We start from the raw sequence: 22,822 nt of genomic DNA on the forward strand, positions 1-22,822 counted from the left end.
AGAGTATTCTGCGAGAATATTGGCCGACGGCCTGTATAGGTCCGGTATACGATATAATTGCACGTATTCTCTATCATGGCAGACAATCAGGAAGATAGTTGTTGTAGTATGGATGAATTGAATCAAGAAAATGGGAACTGGCAGATGAGGAGGATTAATAAAGCAAAGCGGATTAGAGGAATGAAAGAGAGTGAGGAGAAACGGACTGTTGTTGTGAGGTTTGAAGAACCAGGAGTGAAGAGTTTGGATCCATTAAAATTGACGAAAATAATTAAGAGAAGAGGATTTTAAAAGATGGCAATTTATTGATTGGGTGTAACTCTGAAGAACAGATTGGAAAAGCTTTAAAACTACAAGTTGTTGGGAAAACAGTGGTGGTAAGGATCGCGAAAGTGGGTGAACAAGGAAGTAAAGGAGTGATTTATGGGATTCCTTTAGTAACTGAGATGAAGGAGCTGGTGAAAAATTTAAAAGAAAAATGTGATTCTGTTCAGAGTGTGAAGCGTTTAACTAAGGGGGTAGAGAAAAAAGAAACCGAGTCAGTCTTGGTTCAGTTTAGCACAAAAGAGTTGCCTACAGAGTTATACTTTGGATATGTGAGATATAGGGTAAGAGAGTTCACTCATAAGCCAATAAGATGTTACAAGCGTCAGAAGTTTGGGCATGTAGCTAAGTTGTGCAAAGGGACTAAAAGGTGTGCTAAATGTGGTGGGGAGCATGACTATGGGGACTGTGGAGAGGGAGTAAGACCTAAATGCTGTAATTGTGGAGGGGAGCACAGTGCGGCCTACTGGGGTTGTGAAGTAATGAGAAGGGAGACTGAGATTCAGAGTGTGAAAAGGAAGGATAGATTTACTTATGGAGAAGCAGTTAAAAGAATGGAGCAAACAAAGAGGGTTAATGAAGAAAATGTTAGACAGGAAATAGCAACAGGGAATGCATGGACACAGCGACAAGATCATGTCAGAGAGAAGGAAAAGGAGAAAAAGGAGTGGGGTGAAAAGAGGAACTTGGTTATCTTTATTGCAGGGGTAATTAATGCAACAGCTGAGGTTAAATCCAAAACTGAAAGGATTCAAATCATAGCAAAGGCAGCAATTCAGCATTTGAGCGTGCTAGACTTAAAATGGGAAGAAATAAGGGAATGTCTTGCTGTACACTCCAGTCAGGAAGGAGGTAAAGGATGATATTATTTATTATGATCATTATCCAGTGGAATGCAAGGAGTCTGTTGGCAAATGGTCAAGATTTTAAACAGTTTATAGATAGTAGAAGTGTAAAACCTGATGTAATGTGTATTCAGGAAACATGGTTAAAACCTAGATTTGATTTTGTTTTATCTAATTATATCGGCATCAGACGAGACAGAGAGCAAGGAAGTGGTGGTGGGTTTTTTTTTTTTACAATTAAACAACTTAAACGAGTGATATAAATGAATGAATGAATATGAATGAATAATTCAAGACAAGAAAATTCTGATTTGTTGTCGACAACTGCTGCTGTTGCCAGCGTTTGAGTCATGCGCATACACACTAGACACCTCGCGACGGCTGTCACGGCTCGCGTGCGTGCATTGACAATTCGCGCGGCGCGGGCGCGCACGTCACGGTAATAAATAAGCAAGCCGCCTAGCCATGTCAGAAAAAAGGACGTATCCCTCTGGTGCCGAAAAAAGAAAAAAGAAAAGGACCGAGGAGGAGAAAAAAGAGCGAGATAAAGGTATGTTTGCATGATTGTTTACAGTATGTTTTGTGCAGCAGCAGCACAAATTGTGCTCACGTCACTTGAGGTAAAAGCTAGCTAGTCATCATGACTCATGTCATGATGTCATGATATTTATCAGCCACCCATCACCAGAGCTAAATCCCCGCCATCAACAGTGAAATATCTCCCATTATTAATATACATTTGTAGGTGTGTATTTCACGTATATTGATAGTTAAAGACAACTTTGGAGTGCTGCTCAATTTTAGGGAGCTAGATCGAAAGGTCCGGAGGGAACAATGTGAGCTTCTTGGGGAAAAACTCTCTTGTGGAGAGGAGGCTGATATTGATGGTAGCGCACTGGCATTAGAGATGGAGAGTCTTCCTGAACTTCCCCAAACTATGATGACTGCCTTTGAGCTTCTCACATACCTCTCACAAAATGAGATGTGTGAGCTTTACCCAAATCTTTGGGTAGCTCTCAGGATTGCCTGCACTCTGCCTGTGACAGTTGCCTCAGCAGAGAGGAGCTTTTCCAAGCTCAAATTGATAAAAACATACTTGAGATCATCAATGGCCCAGGAAAGACTAAGTGGACTTGCAGTCATTAGTATTAATAACAAAGTTGGCCAAGCAATACCATACAATGATGTCATCAGTGACTTTGCCTCCAGAAAAGCTAGGAAGGAACGATTTTGAGGTCATTGTTGTACAATTGTCATTGTTGAACCCTTGCTGTTCTTATGTTTGCTTTCATTATTTAAGTATCTTTATTTTTGATTATATTAATGTTTGTCTATTTTGGTTTTATTTAAAAGATTGCACATTTAATGCACATTTGCAAATAATTTATTTTATATGTTTTGTGACAGTTTGTATTTAGAAGTTTTAATAAAAGAGTGAAGTATTGTAAGTATCGTTTATTTATTTATTTTGTATTAATACATAACCTCACTGTATTCGTTTATAATATTCTCTATAACATTATAGCGTGACATTTGTGTCAATAATCTTCTAGCATAGGTGATTCTGCGTGGTGGGAGGGGGGCCCCCAAATCAAATTCTGCTTAGGGCCCCCAAGAGGCTCGGGCCGGCACTGTATATGGCTGCAATGGCTACAATACCAAAAAGTTCAGGAAAACTAGTAAAAAAAGCGGTTCCATGGTGGAGTGTTGAATGTGAAAAGGTAGTTAGGGAAAGGAACCGAGCTTTTAGAAAATTAAAAAGAACTCATAACTTTCAACATTTGATTGAATACAAGAAAGCACAGGCAGTAGTGAGAAGGAGTATAAGGCAAAGGAAAAGAACATACTGGAGGGATTATTGTAGCTCAATTGGAAGTACTATTAATATAAATGATGTATGGGGAATGATTAAGAAAATGGAAGGTAACAGAAGAGAGTGGAATTATCCGATCCTTTCAGATGGAGAGCAGTTGTCTATATCAAGCCTAGAGAAAGCAGAAATGATGGTGAACACACTGAGTAAGGTACATAGCTCCAGTAATCTTTCAGAAGAAGAAAGGAGGGCTAGGGAAGAAACAAGGAGTCAATATGTTGAGGTTATTCAAAAGAAAGAAAAATTAGAGGATAAATATAATGTTCCTCTCACACTGAGAGAATTAAGAAATGCATTGGATAAGTGTAAGAATTCAGCTCCTGGTAAAGATGAAATTTGTTATATTATGTTAAGACATTTAAGTGATAAGGGAATGAATAAGGTTTTAAATGTATTTAATAAAGTCTGGGAGGAAGGAAAGATTCCTGTAGGATGGAAGGAGGCAGTTATTGTCCCAATAAGAAAACCGGGAAATATGCTAGTAATCCAGCAAATTATAGGCCAATAGCTTTAACTTCTCATTTAGGTAAGTTAATGGAAAGGGTGGTGAATGGAAGGCTAATGCACTTTATTGAAGAAAGGGGTTGATGGCTAGTCATCAGAATGGCTTTAGAAAGGGAGAAGTACTATTGATTCACTCATATGCCTTGAGGTTGAAATAAGAAAAGCACAGATAAATAAAGAGACTGTTGTGGCAGTATTCTTAGATGTAGAAAAAGCATATGACATGCTATGGGTAGAGGGTCTTTTAATCAAGATGCACATGTTGGGAATTAGGGGAAATATGTTTAATTGGGTAATGGAATTTTTAAATAATAGAAGTATTCAGGTGAAAATAGGGTCAGAAAAATCTAGAAGCTGCTTTGTAGAAAATGGTACACCTCAAGGTAGTGTTATTAGTCCATTGCTGTTTAATATAATGATTAATGATGTTTTTTCTAATGTTCAGCCGGGAATTGGAAAGTCATTATTTGCAGACGATGGTAGCCTATGGAAAAGGGGGAAAAATGTAAAGTATACACTGAAGAAGGTGCAGGAAGCTCTAACCCTAGTGGAGGATTGGGGAAGGAAATGGGGGTTTAGATTCTCTATTGAGAAGACAAAGGCTATGTTTTTTACTAGGAGGAGAATAGATGAAAGTATAAAATTGAAGTTATATGGTAGGAATTTGGAAAGAGTGAAAAGTTTTAAATTTCTTGGTGTGTTTTTTGACACAAGACTTACATGGAGGGAGCATGTTTCAAAAGTAGTAGACAAATGTAAAAGGGTAATGAATTTAATGAGATGTCTTGCTGGAACAGAATGGGGAGCAGATGTTGCTTCTTTGAAGCAAATTTATGTATATTTAATTAGAGCAAGAATTGAATATGGGTGTTTGGTTTATGGATCTGCAGCCAAGTCAGTTTTAGCTGGATTAGATATAGTTCAAGCTAAGGCACTAAGAATATGTACAGGAGCTGTGCGATCTTCCCCAGTGTGTTCCTTGCAGGTAGAAACAAGAGAAATGCCACTCTGTTTGAGAAGACAGCAGCTTCAGGCTAACTATTGGGTTAACTTGATGGGTCAAAAGTGTGATCACCCAGTTAAAGCGACAATTCAGGTAAGCTGGGAGAGAGAGATGGCAAGTCCTCAAAGTTTTGGATGGACAGGGGAGGCATTGGCCCAGGAAATGTCTATACATGATAAGAACTTTTGTCCAGGAGTACTGTGGCCATCAGTTCCTGTATGGAAATTGGAGGTTCCAAAGATTGATTTAGACATACTTAGGATTAAGTCAGAGAATCCTGAATCAGATTTGGTGCATGAATTTCACTGTCATAATAGAGAGATATCAGGAGCACATATTAATTTTTACTGATGGTTCAAAAGATCAGGAAACAGGTGCTACAGGAGCAGCTTTTGTTGTTCAGAAGTGGAATACCCAAGTTTGTAAGAGAACCTCAAATTTCCTAAGTGTGTTTTCAGTGGAATTATATGCAATCCTGATGGCAGTGCAATGGACTGAGCAGATTCAGAACCATAAAGTGTTGATATGTAGTGACTCTGTGTCAGCTATTAATAGTATGGGGAAAGGGACCTCAAAGAGTCGACAAGACCTTGTATATGATATTCTTCTGGCAATTAGAGATGTGAAAAGGAGAGAAGTAGAAATATCATTTGTATGGGTCCCAGCTCATGTAGGTATTGCAACAAATGAAAAGGTTGATAAGTTGGCCAAGGAAGCTGCTCAAAAGGAAACAATAGATATAAACTTAAATCTGTCCAAAGCGGAGGGTAAAAGTATTGTGTGGCAGGGAACAATTTTGAAATGGCAACAGTTCTGGGAGCAAGAAAATAAAGGGAGGCACCTATTCTCTATTTCTAGTAGGGTAACTGATTCAGTTAAGGTTTGTAAAGGAGGAGAGGTTAGACGTAAGGAAGAGGTTATTATTTCTAGAATGAGGATTGGGCATACGTTTCTGAACAGCACTTTATTTATTTTAGGAAAACACCAGAGTGGCTTATGTTCATGTCAAGAACCTGAGACAGTGAATCATGTTTTGTTTTTTTGTAGAAAATATGACCACCAAAGACAAGATCTGCTCAGAGAAATGCGAGTAATTGGCTTGGAAGAAGTATCTCTAAAAAATATTTTAGAAGTAGGGTCAAGCACAAGGGGAAAGCAGTGTCTTTTTAAATTTCTAAAAGATACTGGATTGTATAATAGGATATAGTGCACTTAGGTGCTAATACCATAGATGGCAGCAATGCAACTTATTGGATGCCGGCTGCCGTAAAACCCCAAAGAAGAAGAAGAAGAAGAAGACAGGGATGTACACAAACAGAGACGAAACAAGACGAGTCTAAACGCGAAAATGAAAAGAAGTTACCCAAGCGGCTCAATTAAAAGAAAAAAGCAAAAAGACGCTGATAAGTATTTGGCAACGCTGCCAAAGATGACACACTTTTTTACGGCTAACGTTACTGATACAGACAGGAATAAAAACGTCCAACGAGTTGAACATGCCGCTACAGCAGCAGCTAGCTGTGATGGTGCTAGGTGAGGATAACGTCAACCAAGAAATTGAAGAGGACATCGCGTTGTTGCCGCCCGCCGTCACCGACAGTGTTATCGAGGTTGACACTGAGGAAGAGTTGTCCAGTGATGGCCATTTTGACAGCGATGAGGAGGCTTTGGTGAGTCAACCTGTGAAATTTACGGTAAAACATTTTTTTACTAACGTAATTGTAGTAGCCCTATGATTCTACAGCATGTGATCCATCATATGTTGTGATAACGTTAACCTGAAGAATTTGTAAAACATTGTACACAATGAAGGTTTGAACTTTCAGACACACACACAGACATCAAGATTCAGCATAATGAATCATTATCAACAACTGATGATATAAGTGCAGTGCATGATGGGAGCCATCAATCAAAACTCATCAATATCTCCCAGCATACATTGCAGCATGAATAAATTATGCTGAATTGCCTAAAGGTGATGATACACAGGGCAACTTTTTGAGCAATGTTGCTTGGGCACTTTCCCATTGAAAATGGGCAATACATTTCTATCTGGATATTTTAGATCGGTCGTAGGGCCTGTGTCTCATCTGGTTGCCTGTTGACGGCAACATTGCTCAAAAAGTTGCCCTGTGTATCATCACCTTTAGTATTTTCTTTTATTATTATTATTATCTGCTTTTATTTTTGCTGTTGTTATTGTTGCAACTTTTTAGTAGCTTGTTTTGTGATGTTCAGAGTTTTATCTGATTATTTTGTTGATTGTCACCGTTGTTGAGATTCATATGCTGATTCTTGATGTCTGTGTTGGTCTACATCATACTGTAGTTCAAAACCGTTATTGTACACCATGTGTTTTTAAAGTTCTTCAGATTACCTGTTTGTCACTGCTAGCTCGCATGCGGTAGGTTCACAGAGCTTTAATACTCAAAAACGTGAAATATTAAGCATTCCTCTCTGTAGATCAGTGAATCAGGCCACTACATAATGATTATGTCATCATCAATAAATAGCCAACAACACCTGATCACATTTTCTCTCGGATTTTCATGCCATAACGAATGTGTTTTATAATCAGCCAGAGAAAATCTAAAAGTTATTTTTTACATTTTTTTTTATTTTTATTTTTTTACGGTGTAGTAATAGCCCAAGCCCTAGCTGTGCTAATCCTGCTGCGACCGACCAAAGCACTGTAGGCTTGCTACGGGCCGTAGATTAGCTTTACCTGCCTATCCACCATTCAGTCTGTAAATTTTTTTGGCGGGGGGGCCCATACATACCTTCGCCTTGGGCCCCCAATTTGCTAAATCCGCCACTGAAAGTTGGGACGGTTGTTTTATTCTCAACGATATGAAAAGTGTTGCCACTCCCATTTATTGCACATTTCCCCCCGAAATCATAATGCACGACCGTAAATATGCAGGCAAACGCGGTTGCCTACTATATCAGTCGAGCCAATAGCGTGGCAAGATACTGACATAGGATTATTATCAACCAATCAGATGTAGCTTATTTAGAACAGCTGTTACACGGATGATTCAGCTGTCAGACACGAGCAGCATCTGCGGCGGCAGCAGCACAGTGACTAACGCCAAGGACATTGTTTTTGTGATTGTAAGTATTCATTTAATTAGAATATGATATCTATAAAAAAATGTTTGTTTTGTACACTGTGTTGTTCAAACGTATGTAAGCGTCTCGTTAGTGTCGTTTTAAGTAGGGTAGTTTCAGCTGGCTAACTAGCAGTAGCTAGCATCATGCGATTACATATTTGATTTGGTGTAAAGTTTAAATACTTAATTCTAACGGTAACACTTCGTCCAACTCACATAGGCTACAGCTCCACTGTATGTCCGCGGATAATTACCTCCGACTGTTTTGCAAACGTTAGCAAAAACTCAAGGTAAACATGAACCTCTTGATGGTTAAGACATATTTAATTATCAGTTACATCTGACGTAACATTAAAGGGTCAGCAAGCAGCCAATATTATAACCGGAGAGCTAAGAGCTCAAGAAGAACGCATGTAATAGAAATAAGATTATACTATCAAAGAACATAGGCTATCAAACAGAGCAGAGTTATAATTGTAACCGTTTACACAATTTACTGCAAACACAAACGGTCTGAATATGGACCAGATCTATCAGAAGATTAGATTCGCCTACTGAAAATAAGGAGCACACAACAATAATGACTCACCCAGACATTGTATTAAGTTCAGCTGAATATATATATTTTAACCTTATTTATACCACATTACTGGAATGCATAACATGGAAGTAGGAAATAAATGAACAAAAAAAAACACAAGTTTGTGTAGAAAAATTAAATAAACATATAGAATAATTTTTCTTATGCCAATTGTATTACCCTTTGAATTTGATTTCTTCTAGGTATTATTCTCTTATTAGTTTCAGTTTAATATATAGATAGATACCTGTGAACCCACTCCAATGATACTCTTGAGTTTAACTTTTGAATAACAATTTTACGGGGAAAAAAAAAAAAATATTATCTTAGTAGGTAAATTCACTTGTTTGGTATTTCTTTCAATTTATCCAATACATTTCCCCATTTCAATTTGTGGAAATAAAAATAAAATAAAATGACAAGAACAACAATACAAATAAAAGAAACACAAATTAAATCTGAATAATTTCACATATGATTTCCTTTTTTTTTACATAAACTTAGATCCCAGTTTCAAAATGGGTTCTGTGAATCAGTCTTTTAATTCTTAATTCACAACTTTGTGAATATGGCTGAAACCACTCAGTCTTTCTTCTGAAATCCTCCAAAAGAACCAGAGAAATACAGGTGTATGTGTTGTTGGTTCAATTTCCTACCGTCCAACTCGGCAACATCAATGTCACTCAATTAAAGCTTGATTTTAGATCCTAGTGGCTCGCCAGTCCCAACTCCCTCCACGACACGGGAATTTGGACAATTCTGGAAGTCCAAGAACTTCACTTCGGTGAACGTCACTTCAATGCAACCTTGGCTCATCAGCACACAGTATTCATCAGGCAGGAGATGATGAAACCAAAAAAACAATAAACAGAAAGAAACAAACACACACACAAAAAAAAACCTGACCTTGAATACAAGGTCACAGAGCCATGGTTAGTAATGTGTTTTTTTTTTAATAATATACAAACATCTATTACCGCAGTTCACAGCGATATCAAAAATGGCCGTTGTATTTTACATACGAACATTGAAGCATGCGTTCATCACCTGTGGCCTCATATCGTATATTCACCATTAATTAAATGCAACTCTTTCATTTTACATTTCAGTTATATGAACATTTATACAACAGATTAGTACATGAAATAACAGTTTTTAACTCACCAAGACCACTGATGAACTTGAATATTTTAACTCCAAAAGAACTCAGATTTCCATTGATCTTTTGCTCAAACATCTCCTCAAAGTTACACTCTCATTACAAACTCTTTCGCTCTTCATAAAACAACTGGTTAATGCGTTTAGTAACACGCTATGCGTTAACGAGGCTTCTTCTCAGCAGTCGCGTCAGTCTCAGCTAAATAAAATCCTTTTTTCTTTTTTTTACACGAAATCTTCCATTTCACATGTTAAATCTTGTCTAAATCACTTCAATATTAAATCAAATATTGCTATTTGACTAATAACATTTCTAATATCTTCAGAGTGCAATGAAACACATCTACTCTCTTCTGTTCCACCGAGTGAAGAAAAAAAGAAGGAAAAACTCAATCGCGTACTACTTAAGGAAATGAAAAATGCGCTAACCACCATTCTCAAATATCATTGGTCAGTTCTCCAAAGTACAACATATTTTCATTTGCTGTCTTACTGCTCATAAAAAATTATTACCTTCTGCTCATTTACATTTTTCAATCACATCTTAATACTGTTTGTAACCAGGGTTACACCCTCCCCTTTGATCTTATGCACGTCCTCGGGCATGCAAATGGCTGTGTTGTCATCACTGACAAGGGGTCGCCCGGTACCATAGCACTCTGATTCAAAATAAAATCGGAATTTTCCTCTGACTGAGCAAAAGCAGCACTTAATCCTTGTAATAAGGACTGAACCACTGAAATTAAAGGATTCCCTAAATGGGGATAATGAAATTTCTTTGGGGGTTTGATCTGCCTTGCAGAACGTCTAACACCCTCATTCGGTGAGTTCTCTTTTCCTGGCATCCCATCACCTGAAAGATGATCCTCAGGAACCGTCTCAAGCTTGGGGTCATCCTTCTCAATCTGAACAACCTTCAATTTCTCAACTGGATACAGCACTTCTGTTTCAGAATACTCATCCAATGCCTCAGAGTTATTACTTTCCTCCTCCCAGGACACTCTTACATCATTGTTTGTTCTACATCCCCCAGGCTCAATTTCCACAATTTCAGATCCCATTCCATCACTCACAGGTAAGTTCTTATTCACTCCATCACATGATTTCCTGATTACCTCACTAGCTTTAAGCCGCTTTTCTTTCAGAGAATTTACGTTTGTCTGGCTGGTACCTGCTACCTCAACTGTGTCTGTGATTGGGGGACTCCCCAAATGATGGGAAGAACTCTCATGTGGTATGTACCGAGTGACCACTTCTAAATTTTCTCTGGGTACAAAACAATAAGAATCACTTTCAGAATTTTCCTCATCATTTGAATTTCCTGCCTCATCAGCATGTTCCATACAAGACTGAGGCCCAGTTTGACATTTCTGATGCACCTTAGGTAAAGTAGTTTTGTCTGCCTCAACACCGGGTAAAAACCCACAAGGTAGGAGCAGGTCACGGTGCAGAGTACGGACAGGACTGTCTGTCCCTTCAGGACAAATTGTATACACAGGAACATCTTGTACTTTCTTTAACACAATGTACACATCTGATTCCCATTTGTCCGCCAATTTTTGTTTTCCCCTCAACCGGACATTCCGGACTAAAACTCTATCGCCTACTTCCAAAACAGAAACCACCACATTACTGTCAAACCTCTTTTTATTCCTCTCGGCTACTTTCATGCTATTTTCCAAAGCCAATTTGTAGCTTTCTTCTAACCTATTCTTTAGAGAGGTTACATATTTTGAATGAGATTGATACGGTTCGTCGTTTAAGATCCCAAAAGCAATATCTAGGGGCAACCGAGGCTGCCTTCCAAACATTAGCTCATAAGGAGAGTAGCCCGTAACGTCATTTCTGGTGCAATTATACGCATGTACCAGCGGCTTGACATACTCTTTCCAATGAGCTTTCTGTTTGTTCTCCAAGGTACCCAGCATTTGCAGTAGTGTCCTATTAAATCGCTCTACAGGGTTTCCCCTAGGATGGTATGGCGTTGTTCTTACTTTACGAATGCCAGCTATCTTACACAATTCCCGGATGGTGTGAGACTCAAAATCTGGCCCTTGGTCACTGTGTAACTTCTCTGGGAAACCGTAATGTACTAAAAACTGGTCCCAAAGGCACTTGGCAACCGTCTGAGCTTTTTGATTTCGAGTGGGAATTGCGACGGCATACTTCGTGAAGTGGTCAGTAATTACCAAGATGTCTTTAGTGTTGCTACTGTCGGGTTCTACTGACAGGAAATCCATACAGACTAACTCTAATGGTCTGCTGGTCTGTATGTTTACCAATGGAGCAGCCTTCTGTACTGGGGACTTTCTTCTGACACACCGCTCACAAGTCTTGATCTTCCTTTCCACGGCATTGGCCATTCGGTGGCCAATAAAACCGAGAACGAAGAAGGTCAAGAGTCCTCTCCACTCCTAGGTGACCCATATCATTGTGCAAACAAGTAAGTACCATCTCTCTGAGATCTCTAGGTAACGCTAGCTGTCTTTGTACTTTTCCATGATCAAGACGTTTCCGATACAATAACCCATTTCTCATTTCAAACCTACTCCATTCCTTAAACCACAAAACCATGTCCAGTGTCTTCCCTTTCAAACTGAGTGGTTTATTATTTGACTCTAGGTATTCAATGATCTCCCTTATTTCAGGGTCCTCCCTCTGTCTACGCACTAAATCATTCTCAGACAATCTAGGAATCATAGGTAGGCCATGGACACACTCATCCATAAATGCTTGAGGTAATGCATCTGTAGTCACAGCTAAGGACTCAACCAAGGCTACAGGAGAAGGTTGGTAAATCTGATGCCGCTCACAGATGGCTTTCACTACCTCAGAAAGCATAACCTGCTGTCCCTGTTCAGCCTCACCCAGATGATTTAACGTGAATTGCTTTATGCGTTCCCGTTCCTTCTGGGACTCCCAATCATCCATGAGATGACCATTTGGACGTCGAGACAATCCATCTGCATCCTGGTTCTGAGCACCTGCTCGATACTGGATTTTGAAATTGAAAGTGGACAGACTAGACAACCACCTGTAGCTAGTGGCGTCAAGTTTTGCTGAAGTCAGGACGTATGTTAGGGGGTTACTATCAGTCACCACAGTGAATTCGCTCCCATACAAATAGTCACTAAATTTAACGGTGACTGCCCACTTCAGCGCCAAAAACTCCAGCTTATGAGCTGGATACTTCGCTTCACTCCTAGTCAAACCACGACTGGCATATGCAATGGCTCTCAACCGTCCCTCCTGCTCTTGATACAACGCAGCACCGAGCCCGGTGGTGCTGGCATCAGTATGCAAGAGGTATGGTAGCTTGGGATCAGCATAGCCCAAAATTGGAGCAGTTGTCAGTTTATCCACTATGGTTTCAAACGCTTGTTGGCATTCAGCGGTCCATCTATCCCCTATTGGCTCTTTTGGGTTGAAGTAGGGCCGATTTACTTCCTTACACTTGGTTCTCCTCCTAACTGGGGGATACCCTGCCGTGAGGTAATTTAGGGGTCTAACAATTTTTGAAAAGTCCTGTACAAATCTTCGATAATATCCGACAAATCCTAAAAATGACTTTAACTCTTTTAGATTCTGTGGTTTCGGCCAGGTTTTTACAGCTTCTATTTTACTTGGATCAGTACTCACACCATGTTGGGACACAACATGGCCCAGATACCGTACAGACGTCTGAAAAAATTTACATTTCTCAGGAGAGAGTTTTAAGCCATAATCTTTCAACCGATTAAGGACTTGTAATAGACGGTGTTCATGCTCCTCAAGGGTTTCTGAAAATACAATTAGGTCATCGATGAAGACCAGAACCTCACTCGGTTCAAGCTCCCCATACAACGCTCCATTAGCAGCTGAAAAGTACTGGGAGCATTTGTTATCCCTTGCGGCATCCGATTAAACTCCCAGAAACCCATGGGACACACAAAAGCCGTCTTTGCCTTATCCTGTTCATCCATTTCGATTTGATAGTATCCTGATTTCAGGTCGAGAACAGAGAACCATTTGGAGCCCGTAAGCACCGAAAACGCCTCTTCAAGATTTGGAAGAGCATAGGCATCCTTAATAGTCTCGCGCGTTCAGCTTCCTGAAATCGATACAAAGTCAAGCACAGAGTTATCTTTCTTCCTCACCACAACAATGGGAGAGGCGAAAGGAGATTCAGACTCCCTTATTACTCCAGCATTCAACAACTCCTGCAAGTGACTCCTGACTGCACTAACATCTTGAGGATGTATCGGTCTGGGTCTATGTTTAAAAGGAGTCTCATCGCTGAGCTTAATGCGATGTTTCACCTTGTCGGTATGGCCATAGTCCATATCATGTAAGGCTGAAAACTTCAGGCATCGCATTCAGCAAGGCAGATATCCGACTCTTCCATTTTGTCGGCAAAGGTGAGTCACCAAAATCAATGTCTATTTGTGTTTCTGTTGATTCCCCTCGGGCCTGTGAGGAGTCACTTCTTTGAGGAACCTCCATCACTTGCTGAACAGAATACATTTCAGCTAACACAGTCTTAGGAGAAATCACAATGTCAGCATGAGTTTCGTTTTTAACCAACAGCGGCACACAAAAGGAACGTTTGCTGGGCAGGGTGTGCAAACCACTGGCGATGACTAAACCGCCTGGTAAATTAGACAATTTGGAAGGCCCAATGACTGCCATGTTCTCTGTGATGCAGCTGTTTAAATAAACAGCACCATCAAACACTGCAATACCACCTGCAGGCACTGTTTCAGCTTCGTCCCCTCCCAAAATCACACGCCCCAAGGTCTCCGCACCTCTCTGCTTATGTCTGGCACTCAAAATCTTAAGCACAGCTCGATACCCATTAAAAGCTGGTTTGAGCTCAACAACTTCTCCTTGAGCATGAATATCATACAAGGCATCCAAGGAGTTTGTTCCAACTAATATCTGTTGCACTCCTACCAAGTCAGGAACCACTAAGGCTAGAGTATCAATTTCCGCCTCTATTCCCAAAAATTCTTTAGGGAAGGTTAAAGTTATTTCCACGTACCCTAAATAGGGAACAGACTTCCCGTTGGCCCCTCTACCTCCAACAAGGCATCTACTGGCTTCAACGGATGATCTGCTAAATATGCCTTGTGGAATGATGACGGAATCGTGGTCACTTGGGACCCAGTGTCCAATAAACAATTCACCTGTATTCCATCAATGCACAACTGGGCAGTGCACTTTGTCCCAATTAACCCCCTTGGTAACCTTCTGCCTCTGGAACAAGTGTCAAAGGTTTTCACATTCTGTTCAGGGCATTGAAACTCAGTCCGTTCTCTGCATGCCCTACTGCAGAGACGGCCTGTAGTTTAACTGCTGTGAGTTCACTTGGTTCTGCAAGTCCCATTGGGCTTGTTTCTCCCTCAACCAACAGCGTTTTCTGGTCACTTTGGAAGGGTTTGGGTCATTTTCACAGTGGGTAACAATGTGCCCATCTTCGCCGCAGCTGAAAACAGTATCCAGGACGCGGTCGAGGCAAGCCTGTCCCACACATCGGAGACTGCTTGAACTCATTCAACTCGGTCGGTCTAGGCCGCAACTTGTCAGAATTTCCATTGGAACTAAATGGTTTTCGTGCTTGACTATTCTGTGCTTCCATTGTAACCATTTGAGCTTTTAACTCAACTAATTGCTTCCGTAGCTCTGCAAGTTCTGAAAAACTTGACTCAGCGTGCAGTTTTTTAGGCACGGCTGACTCCATAGCCTGGACTTGCGCTCTCAACTCATTTACTTCCGCTTTTAATGACGAGAACCCTATAGTTTCCTGGCAAGAAGCCTGCCCCTTCTTAGAAACTGACATCCTCAGAGGAGCCGACTGCGTATTAATGCCCGATAACGTTTTTTTCACCGCATCCATTTCAGCAGTTGTTTCACCTTCCACCTCATTTACATGTGTGAACAGCTGATGTGCAGTAGCTTTTGACTTAAAAGGATGTGAACTGAGTTTGTTTATTCCTAAATGGCTTCGCATGCGCTCCTCTTTGGAAGATTGCTTGTCCTCCTCAGCCCTAACGGATACTACTAACTCAGCAAATGAAGGGGGGTTGGTTTTTCTTTCTTCAAGGCGCAAATTTGCAAGCAAACAGTTATCCCAACACCCTCTACAAAACTGCTTTACTAAGCTGCGATCACGTTCGGCTTCTGAAATGCCTCCCCTCCGCACCGTCGCACTCAGCATGACTTGCAGCCGATGCAGGTAGCTAGAGGGTTTCTCCCCCTGGTTTTGCAACAGGGTCATATATCTTGCCAATAACTCATCACCATCTTCAACTGACCCATAAACAGAATGTAACAGCTCTAAATACACCCCTGGAGATGATTGAGGGCCGATATGCTTTACAACATCAGCCGCTGGTGGCAAAAGGCTGTCCAGTATTTTTCTGGTGCGGGACAAGTCAGAAATAGATGGGTCATCAAGCAAAAATCAACGTCGCCTCCAAGTATCAAAATCGGGCTCGTTAGCTGGTCGGGAACTTTCCCAAAACGACCTCAGGCGCATAGGAAAGTACTGATTTGATACAGCATCAGTAGCCCGCACTATATGTTCGACTACCACTCGCTGTACGCTAGGGGGGCTTATTACATCCATGGGCAGAGCAGTACTAGTGGGCACAGCATCTGCCTCATCGGTCTTGGTCAGGTTTTGATCTTTACTTAGTTGGACACTTGACAAGGATACCCTACCTGATAACGGAGGTGCAGTTGTCTCTTCGACTACTCTTTGTGACTGAGATGATAACTGACAGTTTTGAGAATCAGTCACAATAGGACTATCATTCTCATTCCTCGACGTGGGTGACAGCTCAATGAGAGAGCTAGCAGCATTAAGCTTCTTTAGCTCCTCTTGAATTACTGACTTGAAAGGGTTTTCCGCTAACCCTAGCAATTTCTTGTAGTTCCTCTAAATAATCTCTAGTGACATTACCCCCAGTCGTCTGTGAATAAACACTGCTCAAGGCACGGACATTAAAGATGTTGTCTGCATTAGAAGTACCAACAATTCGTAATGGTAACAAGGGTCGCAGCTCATCCATAGCTGAGCTATATTGGAACTCTATGATAACTTGCCGATGAAATTCAGATTCTGGGCTATCAATGAGTAAGTTTCGCTTTATGCTACCATAGCGCATCAGCCATGACTCAAGATCTTGATCAGATTCAGATAGCGTTATACCGCTCACTAGAACGGCATCAGGGACACTTACTTTCTCTTGTCTCACAATGTCCATAGTTCTAATTAACTGCACTGTATTCACTGCTTTCACACACTGAAAAGTCACTATTGTTGTATGACACCCCAAAATTCTCCTGGCTGGCTCGCCAACTATTGTAACCGTTTACACAATTTACTGCAAACACAAACGGTCTGAATATGGACCAGATCTATCAGAAGATTAGATTCGCCTACTGAAAATAAGGAGCACACAACAATAATGACTCACCCAGACATTGTATTAAGTTCAGCTGAATATATATATTTTAACCTTATTTATACCACATTACTGGAATGCATAACATGGAAGTAGGAAATAAATGAACAAAAAAAAACACAAGTTTGTGTAGAAAAATTAAATAAACATATAGAATAATTTTTCTTATGCCAATTGTATTACCCTTTGAATTTGATTTCTTCTAGGTATTATTCTCTTATTAGTTTCAGTTTAATATATAGATAGATACCTGTGAACCCACTCCAATGATACTCTTGAGTTTAACTTTTGAATAACAATTTTACGGGGAAAAAAAAAAAATATTATCTTAGTAGGTAAATTCACTTGTTTGGTATTTCTTTCAATTTATCCAATACATTTCCCCATTTCAATTTGTGGAAATAAAAATAAAATAAAATGACAAGAACAACAATACAAATAAAAGAAACACAAATTAAATCTGAATAATTTCACATATGATTTCCTTTTTTTTTTTACATAAACTTAGATCCCAGTTTCAAAATGGGTTCTGTGAATCAGTCTTTTAATTCTTAATTCACAACTTTGTGAATATGGCTGAAACCACTCAGTCTTTCTTCTGAAATCCTCCAAAAGAACCAGAGAAATACAGGTGTATGTGTTGTTGGTTCAATTTCCTACCGTCCAACTCGGCAACATCAATGTCACTCAATTAAAGCTTGATTTTAGATCCTAGTGGCTCGCCAGTCCCAACTCCCTCCACGACACGGGAATTTGGACAATTCTGGAAGTCCAAGAACTTCACTTCGGTGAACGTCACTTCAATGCAACCTTGGCTCATCAGCACACAGTATTCATCAGGCAGGAGATGATGAAACCAAAAAACAATAAACAGAAAGAAACAAACACACACACAAAAAAACCTGACCTTGAATACAAGGTCACAGAGCCATGGTTAGTAATGTGTTTTTTTTTTTAATAATATACAAACATCTATTACCGCAGTTCACAGCGATATCAAAAATGGCCGTTGTATTTTACATACTGAACATTGAAGCATGCGTTCATCACCTGTGGCCTCATATCGTATATTCACCATTAATTAAATGCAACTCTTTCATTTTACATTTCAGTTATATGAACATTTATACAACAGATTAGTACATGAAATAACAGTTTTAACTCACCAAGACCACTGATGAACTTGAATATTTTAACTCCAAAAGAACTCAGATTTCCATTGATCTTTTGCTCAAACATCTCCTCAAAGTTACACTCTCATTACAAACTCTTTCGCTCTTCATAAAACAACTGGTTAATGCGTTTAGTAACACGCTATGCGTTAACGAGGCTTCTTCTCAGCAGTCGCGTCAGTCTCAGCTAAATAAAATCCTTTTTTCTTTTTTTTTACACGAAATCTTCCATTTCACATGTTAAATCTTGTCTAAATCACTTCAATATTAAATCAAATATTGCTATTTGACTAATAACATTTCTAATATCTTCAGTGCAATGAAACACATCTACTCTCTTCTGTTCCACCGAGTGAAGAAAAAAAAGAAGGAAAAACTCAATCGCGTACTACTTAAGGAAATGAAAAATGCGCTAACCACCATTCTCAAATATCATTGGTCAGTTCTCCAAAGTACAACATATTTTCATTTGCTGTCTTACTGCTCATAAAAAATTATTACCTTCTGCTCATTTACATTTTTCAATCACATCTTAATACTGTTTGTAACCAGGGTTACATAATGTATATAAACATCGTACAGATTTACTTCTGCAGGAGTAGCCAACACACACACACACACACACACACACACACACACACCCCTCCCCACATGTGTATTTACAAAACCACATGTGCCCTAGTCATCTTCAAGTGACTTATTTTCACAGTTTACACACTGACAGAGGTTTGTACATGGCAGCTCATGTAGTTTACATGTGCATCTACCATTAACACAATTTGTTTTTTTACATGAGCAGTGCACAAGTTCCAGTATGGCCTCTGGAGCTGGTGGAAGTGTCATCCAGTCCACTCCGAAGGAATCTCCTACCATCTTCCAGCCATGATTTACAGGAGGAGGAATGTCTGGCATGCACTCAAGACTCCTCCTGTCTATTCAACATAATATCAACCTTCATTTGCAGTTTCTTCAACTAATACTGCCTTCTCTCTTCTCCTTTGTACTCGTTCTATCTTCGTGATATTTGTGAAATGGCTGTAGCACTCCCTGTGGTAGCCAATGTTAGCTGGTTTGACTAACTGGTTTGTAGGTTCCTGGCTTTGTAACTTGTATGCCTGTACTGCCTCTTCTGCTATAAGACTTTCTCTGCATTCAAGGTCTTTCCACAGAAACACAGATTTAATACATTTCTCCCAACTTATGTCTGTGAAGGGAATGGTGGGTCCATTTCCCTCACATAGATGCATGCAGCACTTCATGTTTTTGCCATTTCTTCCACAGTAAATATGTGCAGGAAAAAGAGTATTGTCTGGCTCATTTTTATCATAGACATAATAAATACATAGACGCCCAATTGCCCGCTGGAGCATACGTCAATGGTGCCGCCACATTGCGGAGGGCAACTTTCCCATAACTTTCATACCGGGAATTGAGAAAAATGTGTTTCGTGTGCTGCTTGGGGCTGTACAAATCGCCACACAATTGAAAACAGGTCTCGAGGAATTACCTTTCACAAGCAAGACTGAACATTTGTTTCTGGTTGTATTTGGCCATAATTAGTACATAATTAGACATTTTTATGTCTGAATCAAAGACAGAGCCTATTTAAAATTTTGATCTGACGTTTTCGGAGTGAGAGATCCAGGCGCTCAGCGCTGATGTACCCCACCTGGAACAGCCTTACCTCGGCTAGTGCTTCCGACGTTTGCCGCTGGCTCTGATGTCTAGTGATTAAACATGAGATATAATTCGTCTTGTGTATATCTAACGGGCGATCTTTGGTCTCATTAATCTATAATTTGTTCCTTGGCAAATCGTTTTGGCTGAGGGCAAAGTGAAGTTTCATAACTTTATATTTAGGCTGTTTTATCGTTGTATCCTGCTGTAGATGTCTATGGTTTTTATGATGTTGTGTTTCCAAGCAATACCATGGATCAAATGTGTGAAATCAGAACGGTATATTTATTAAGATTACAACGAAATGACAGGACATTGTATGACAAAAGATGGTTACATAAAATAAAAACAGTGAAAATGCATAACGTTACCTCTACATTCACATTTTGTGTCAAACTGAATATGTAGCATAAGTGGGCAAAATGAGTTAACAAGTTCAATCTTTCCTGGGCTAAAATCACTTCTCGAAAAAATGTGCACAGACAGCAACTTCATATCAGCGTGCCAGTGTGTTGACAAACGCGTCACCAACACCGATACTTTCCCACGCACGCTATTGGATGAAGGCAACAAATACGTCATGCATGTCGGACCCCACACGTAGCCGCCTGCTCTATTCGCCGGGAAAATAACCTGGAGAAAGTTACCGATATTATAGTAATGTGCAAAGTATGTGAGTGGCAACAATTTTTATTTGCTTTGTTGAGAAGTGTAGTGGTTATATATAAAAAACTGGGTTATCCATCCCCACAGATCGTCTGAAAACACGAAATCTCCCCTCGGCCCACCGTATCACTGGAACTGTGCTTGACTGGTTCAACTCTTATCTCTCAGAAAGATCCTTTGAGGTAGCATGGAGAGGGGAAGTATCCAAGCCACACCAGTTACTTACTGGGGTACCTCAGGGATCAGTGCTTGGGCCACTTCTCTTCTCCATATACACAACATCACTGGGACCCATCATCCAGTCACATGGTTTCTCTTACCACTGCTACGCTGATGACACGCAACTCTACTTGTCTTTCCAGCCCAACGACACCACAGTGACCGCTCGAATCGCTGCCTGTCTGGCAGACATCTCAGCCTGGATGAAGGAACACCACCTTCAACTCAACCCTGCCAAGACAGAACTCCTTGTCTTTCCAGCCAACCCGGCTGTTGAACACAACATCACTGTGCAGCTGGGTCCAACTACAGTTTCGCCTTCCAAAACGGTCAGAAATCTAGGGGTAACCATTGATGATGAGCTAAATTTCACAGACCACATTTCAAAAACTGCAAGATCTTGTAGATTTACACTCTACAATATCAGGAAGATAAGACCCTTCCTCTCTGTACATGCCACACAACTGCTCGTTCAGTCCCTTGTCATAACTAGACTGTTATTGCAGGCCTTCCTGCATGTGCTATTAGACCCCTGCAAATGATCCAGAATGCAGCAGCACGTCTGGTCTTTAATGAACCTAAGAGAGCACATGTTACACCACTCTTTGTCTCTCTCCACTGGCTGCCGGTTCATGCACGTATTAAATTCAAGGCCCTAATGCTGGCATATAAAACAGTCACTGGGTCTGCTCCAGCATACCTAAAAACATTTATGCAGAGCTACGTTCCCACCAGAAGCCTGCGGTCGGCTAAGGAACGTCGCCTTGTCGTCCCAAAACAAAGAGGCACCAAAACACTTTCCCGGACTTTCAGTTTCATCATACCACGGTGGTGGAATGACCTTCCCAACTCAATCCAGGAAGCTAACTCACTCTCTATCTTCAAAAAACGGCTAAAAACACATCTTTTCCAAAAGCACTTAAAAAAAAAAATTATAATATATATATATATATATTTACATTTCTTGTTGCACTTAAATCTGTTTTGTATACTATTATGATGATAGTGAAACTTTGTAATATGGCACTTTTTGTACCACTGTCTCCCTAAGATGATTCGCTGATGTTCCTCCTCTTTTGTAAGTCGCTTTGGATAAAAGCGTCTGCCAAATGAATAAATGTAAATGTAAATATCTAACTGTTCAAATATAGGATTCATGCAACAACCAAGCTGCTTGATGACCTGCAGGAGGCGCTACGTGAACTCTGCTTGCTGCGGAGACCAGGCCTCCAGTCCTCGGTGTCGCCTGATGCCGGTGGCCGGGGGAGAGGACGTCGTAAGCGGTGTGCGAGGAAGTGGAAGCGCGCCAAGAGGAAGGGGGTACATGCTAGGCTAAAAACAAACCCTAGCTGGCCGGCTCTCCCGTCTATCCTGCTCTCAAATGTTTGCTCCCTGGACAATAAACTGGACTACATCCGACTCCAGCAGGCTACGCAGCGTGAGCTTAGAGACTGCTGCGTCTTTGTTTTCACGAAGACGTGGCTCAGCGACAGAGTTCCGGACGCCGCCATTCAGCTAGACGGGCTCGCCTTGTTTCGTGCCGACAGAAATGCAGCTCTGTGCGGTAAGACTCGCGGTGGTGGCTTGTGTGTTTACATCAACACGAAATGGTGCAATATTTCTATGCTAGTCTCTAGTTACTGCTCATCGCTGGTGGAGCTTGTGACTGTTAGATGAAGACCTTTTTATTTACCACAGGAATTCACCACTGTCATTATAACTGGAGTTTACATTCCCCCCAGCGCTAACGCTAAGGAAGCACTCTGTGAACTGTATGGGGCTATGAGCGAACTGCAGAACGCTCACCCCGATGGACTATTTATTGTCGCCGGAGGTTTCAACCATGCGAATCTCAAGACAGTGCTCCCTAAATTCCATCAGTATGTGGACTTTGCAACGAGAGGGGCGAACCCGCTTGATCTTGTTCACACAAACATCCCAGGCGCATACCGGGCGGAGCCTTGCCCCCACCTCGGCTACTCGGACCACATCTCTGTTATGCTAATTCCAGCATACAGACCGCTCGTCAGATGCATAAAACCGCTTCAGAAGCAGGTGAAAACCTGGCCAGCAGGAGCCATCTCTGCTCTTCAGGACTGTTTTGAGTGTACTGACTGGCAAACGTTCAGGGAGGCTGCAACATATGGTGACTCTACCAACTTGGAGGAATACACAGCATCAGTGACCAGCTACATCAGCAAGTGCATTGATGATGTCACCTTCTACAAGACCATCAC

General features: G+C 40.7%; 1 protein-coding gene across 2 annotated transcripts; it reads right to left on the bottom strand.

The window, feature by feature from the left end:
• Positions 1-8,193: 8,193 nt before the first annotated feature.
• Positions 8,194-11,719, bottom strand: LOC127657592 (uncharacterized). Of its 2 annotated transcripts, none has more exons than XM_052146461.1 (2): positions 9,410-11,719; positions 8,194-9,146 (listed from the first exon to the last, which is right to left on the bottom strand). In XM_052146461.1, exon 1 carries the CDS (start codon positions 11,641-11,643, stop codon positions 9,970-9,972), a length of 1,674 nt encoding a protein of 557 aa, XP_052002421.1. In that variant the 5' UTR covers positions 11,644-11,719; the 3' UTR covers positions 8,194-9,146; positions 9,410-9,969. The 2 variants fall into 2 exon arrangements, with proteins under 2 accessions (XP_052002421.1, XP_052002413.1); XM_052146453.1 differs by having other exon boundaries at positions 8,194-9,151.
• Positions 11,720-22,822: the final 11,103 nt, after the last annotated feature.

Source organism: Xyrauchen texanus, chromosome 2 (assembly GCF_025860055.1).
Source record: "Xyrauchen texanus isolate HMW12.3.18 chromosome 2, RBS_HiC_50CHRs, whole genome shotgun sequence".
Taxonomy (NCBI): Eukaryota; Metazoa; Chordata; class Actinopteri; order Cypriniformes; family Catostomidae; genus Xyrauchen; species Xyrauchen texanus.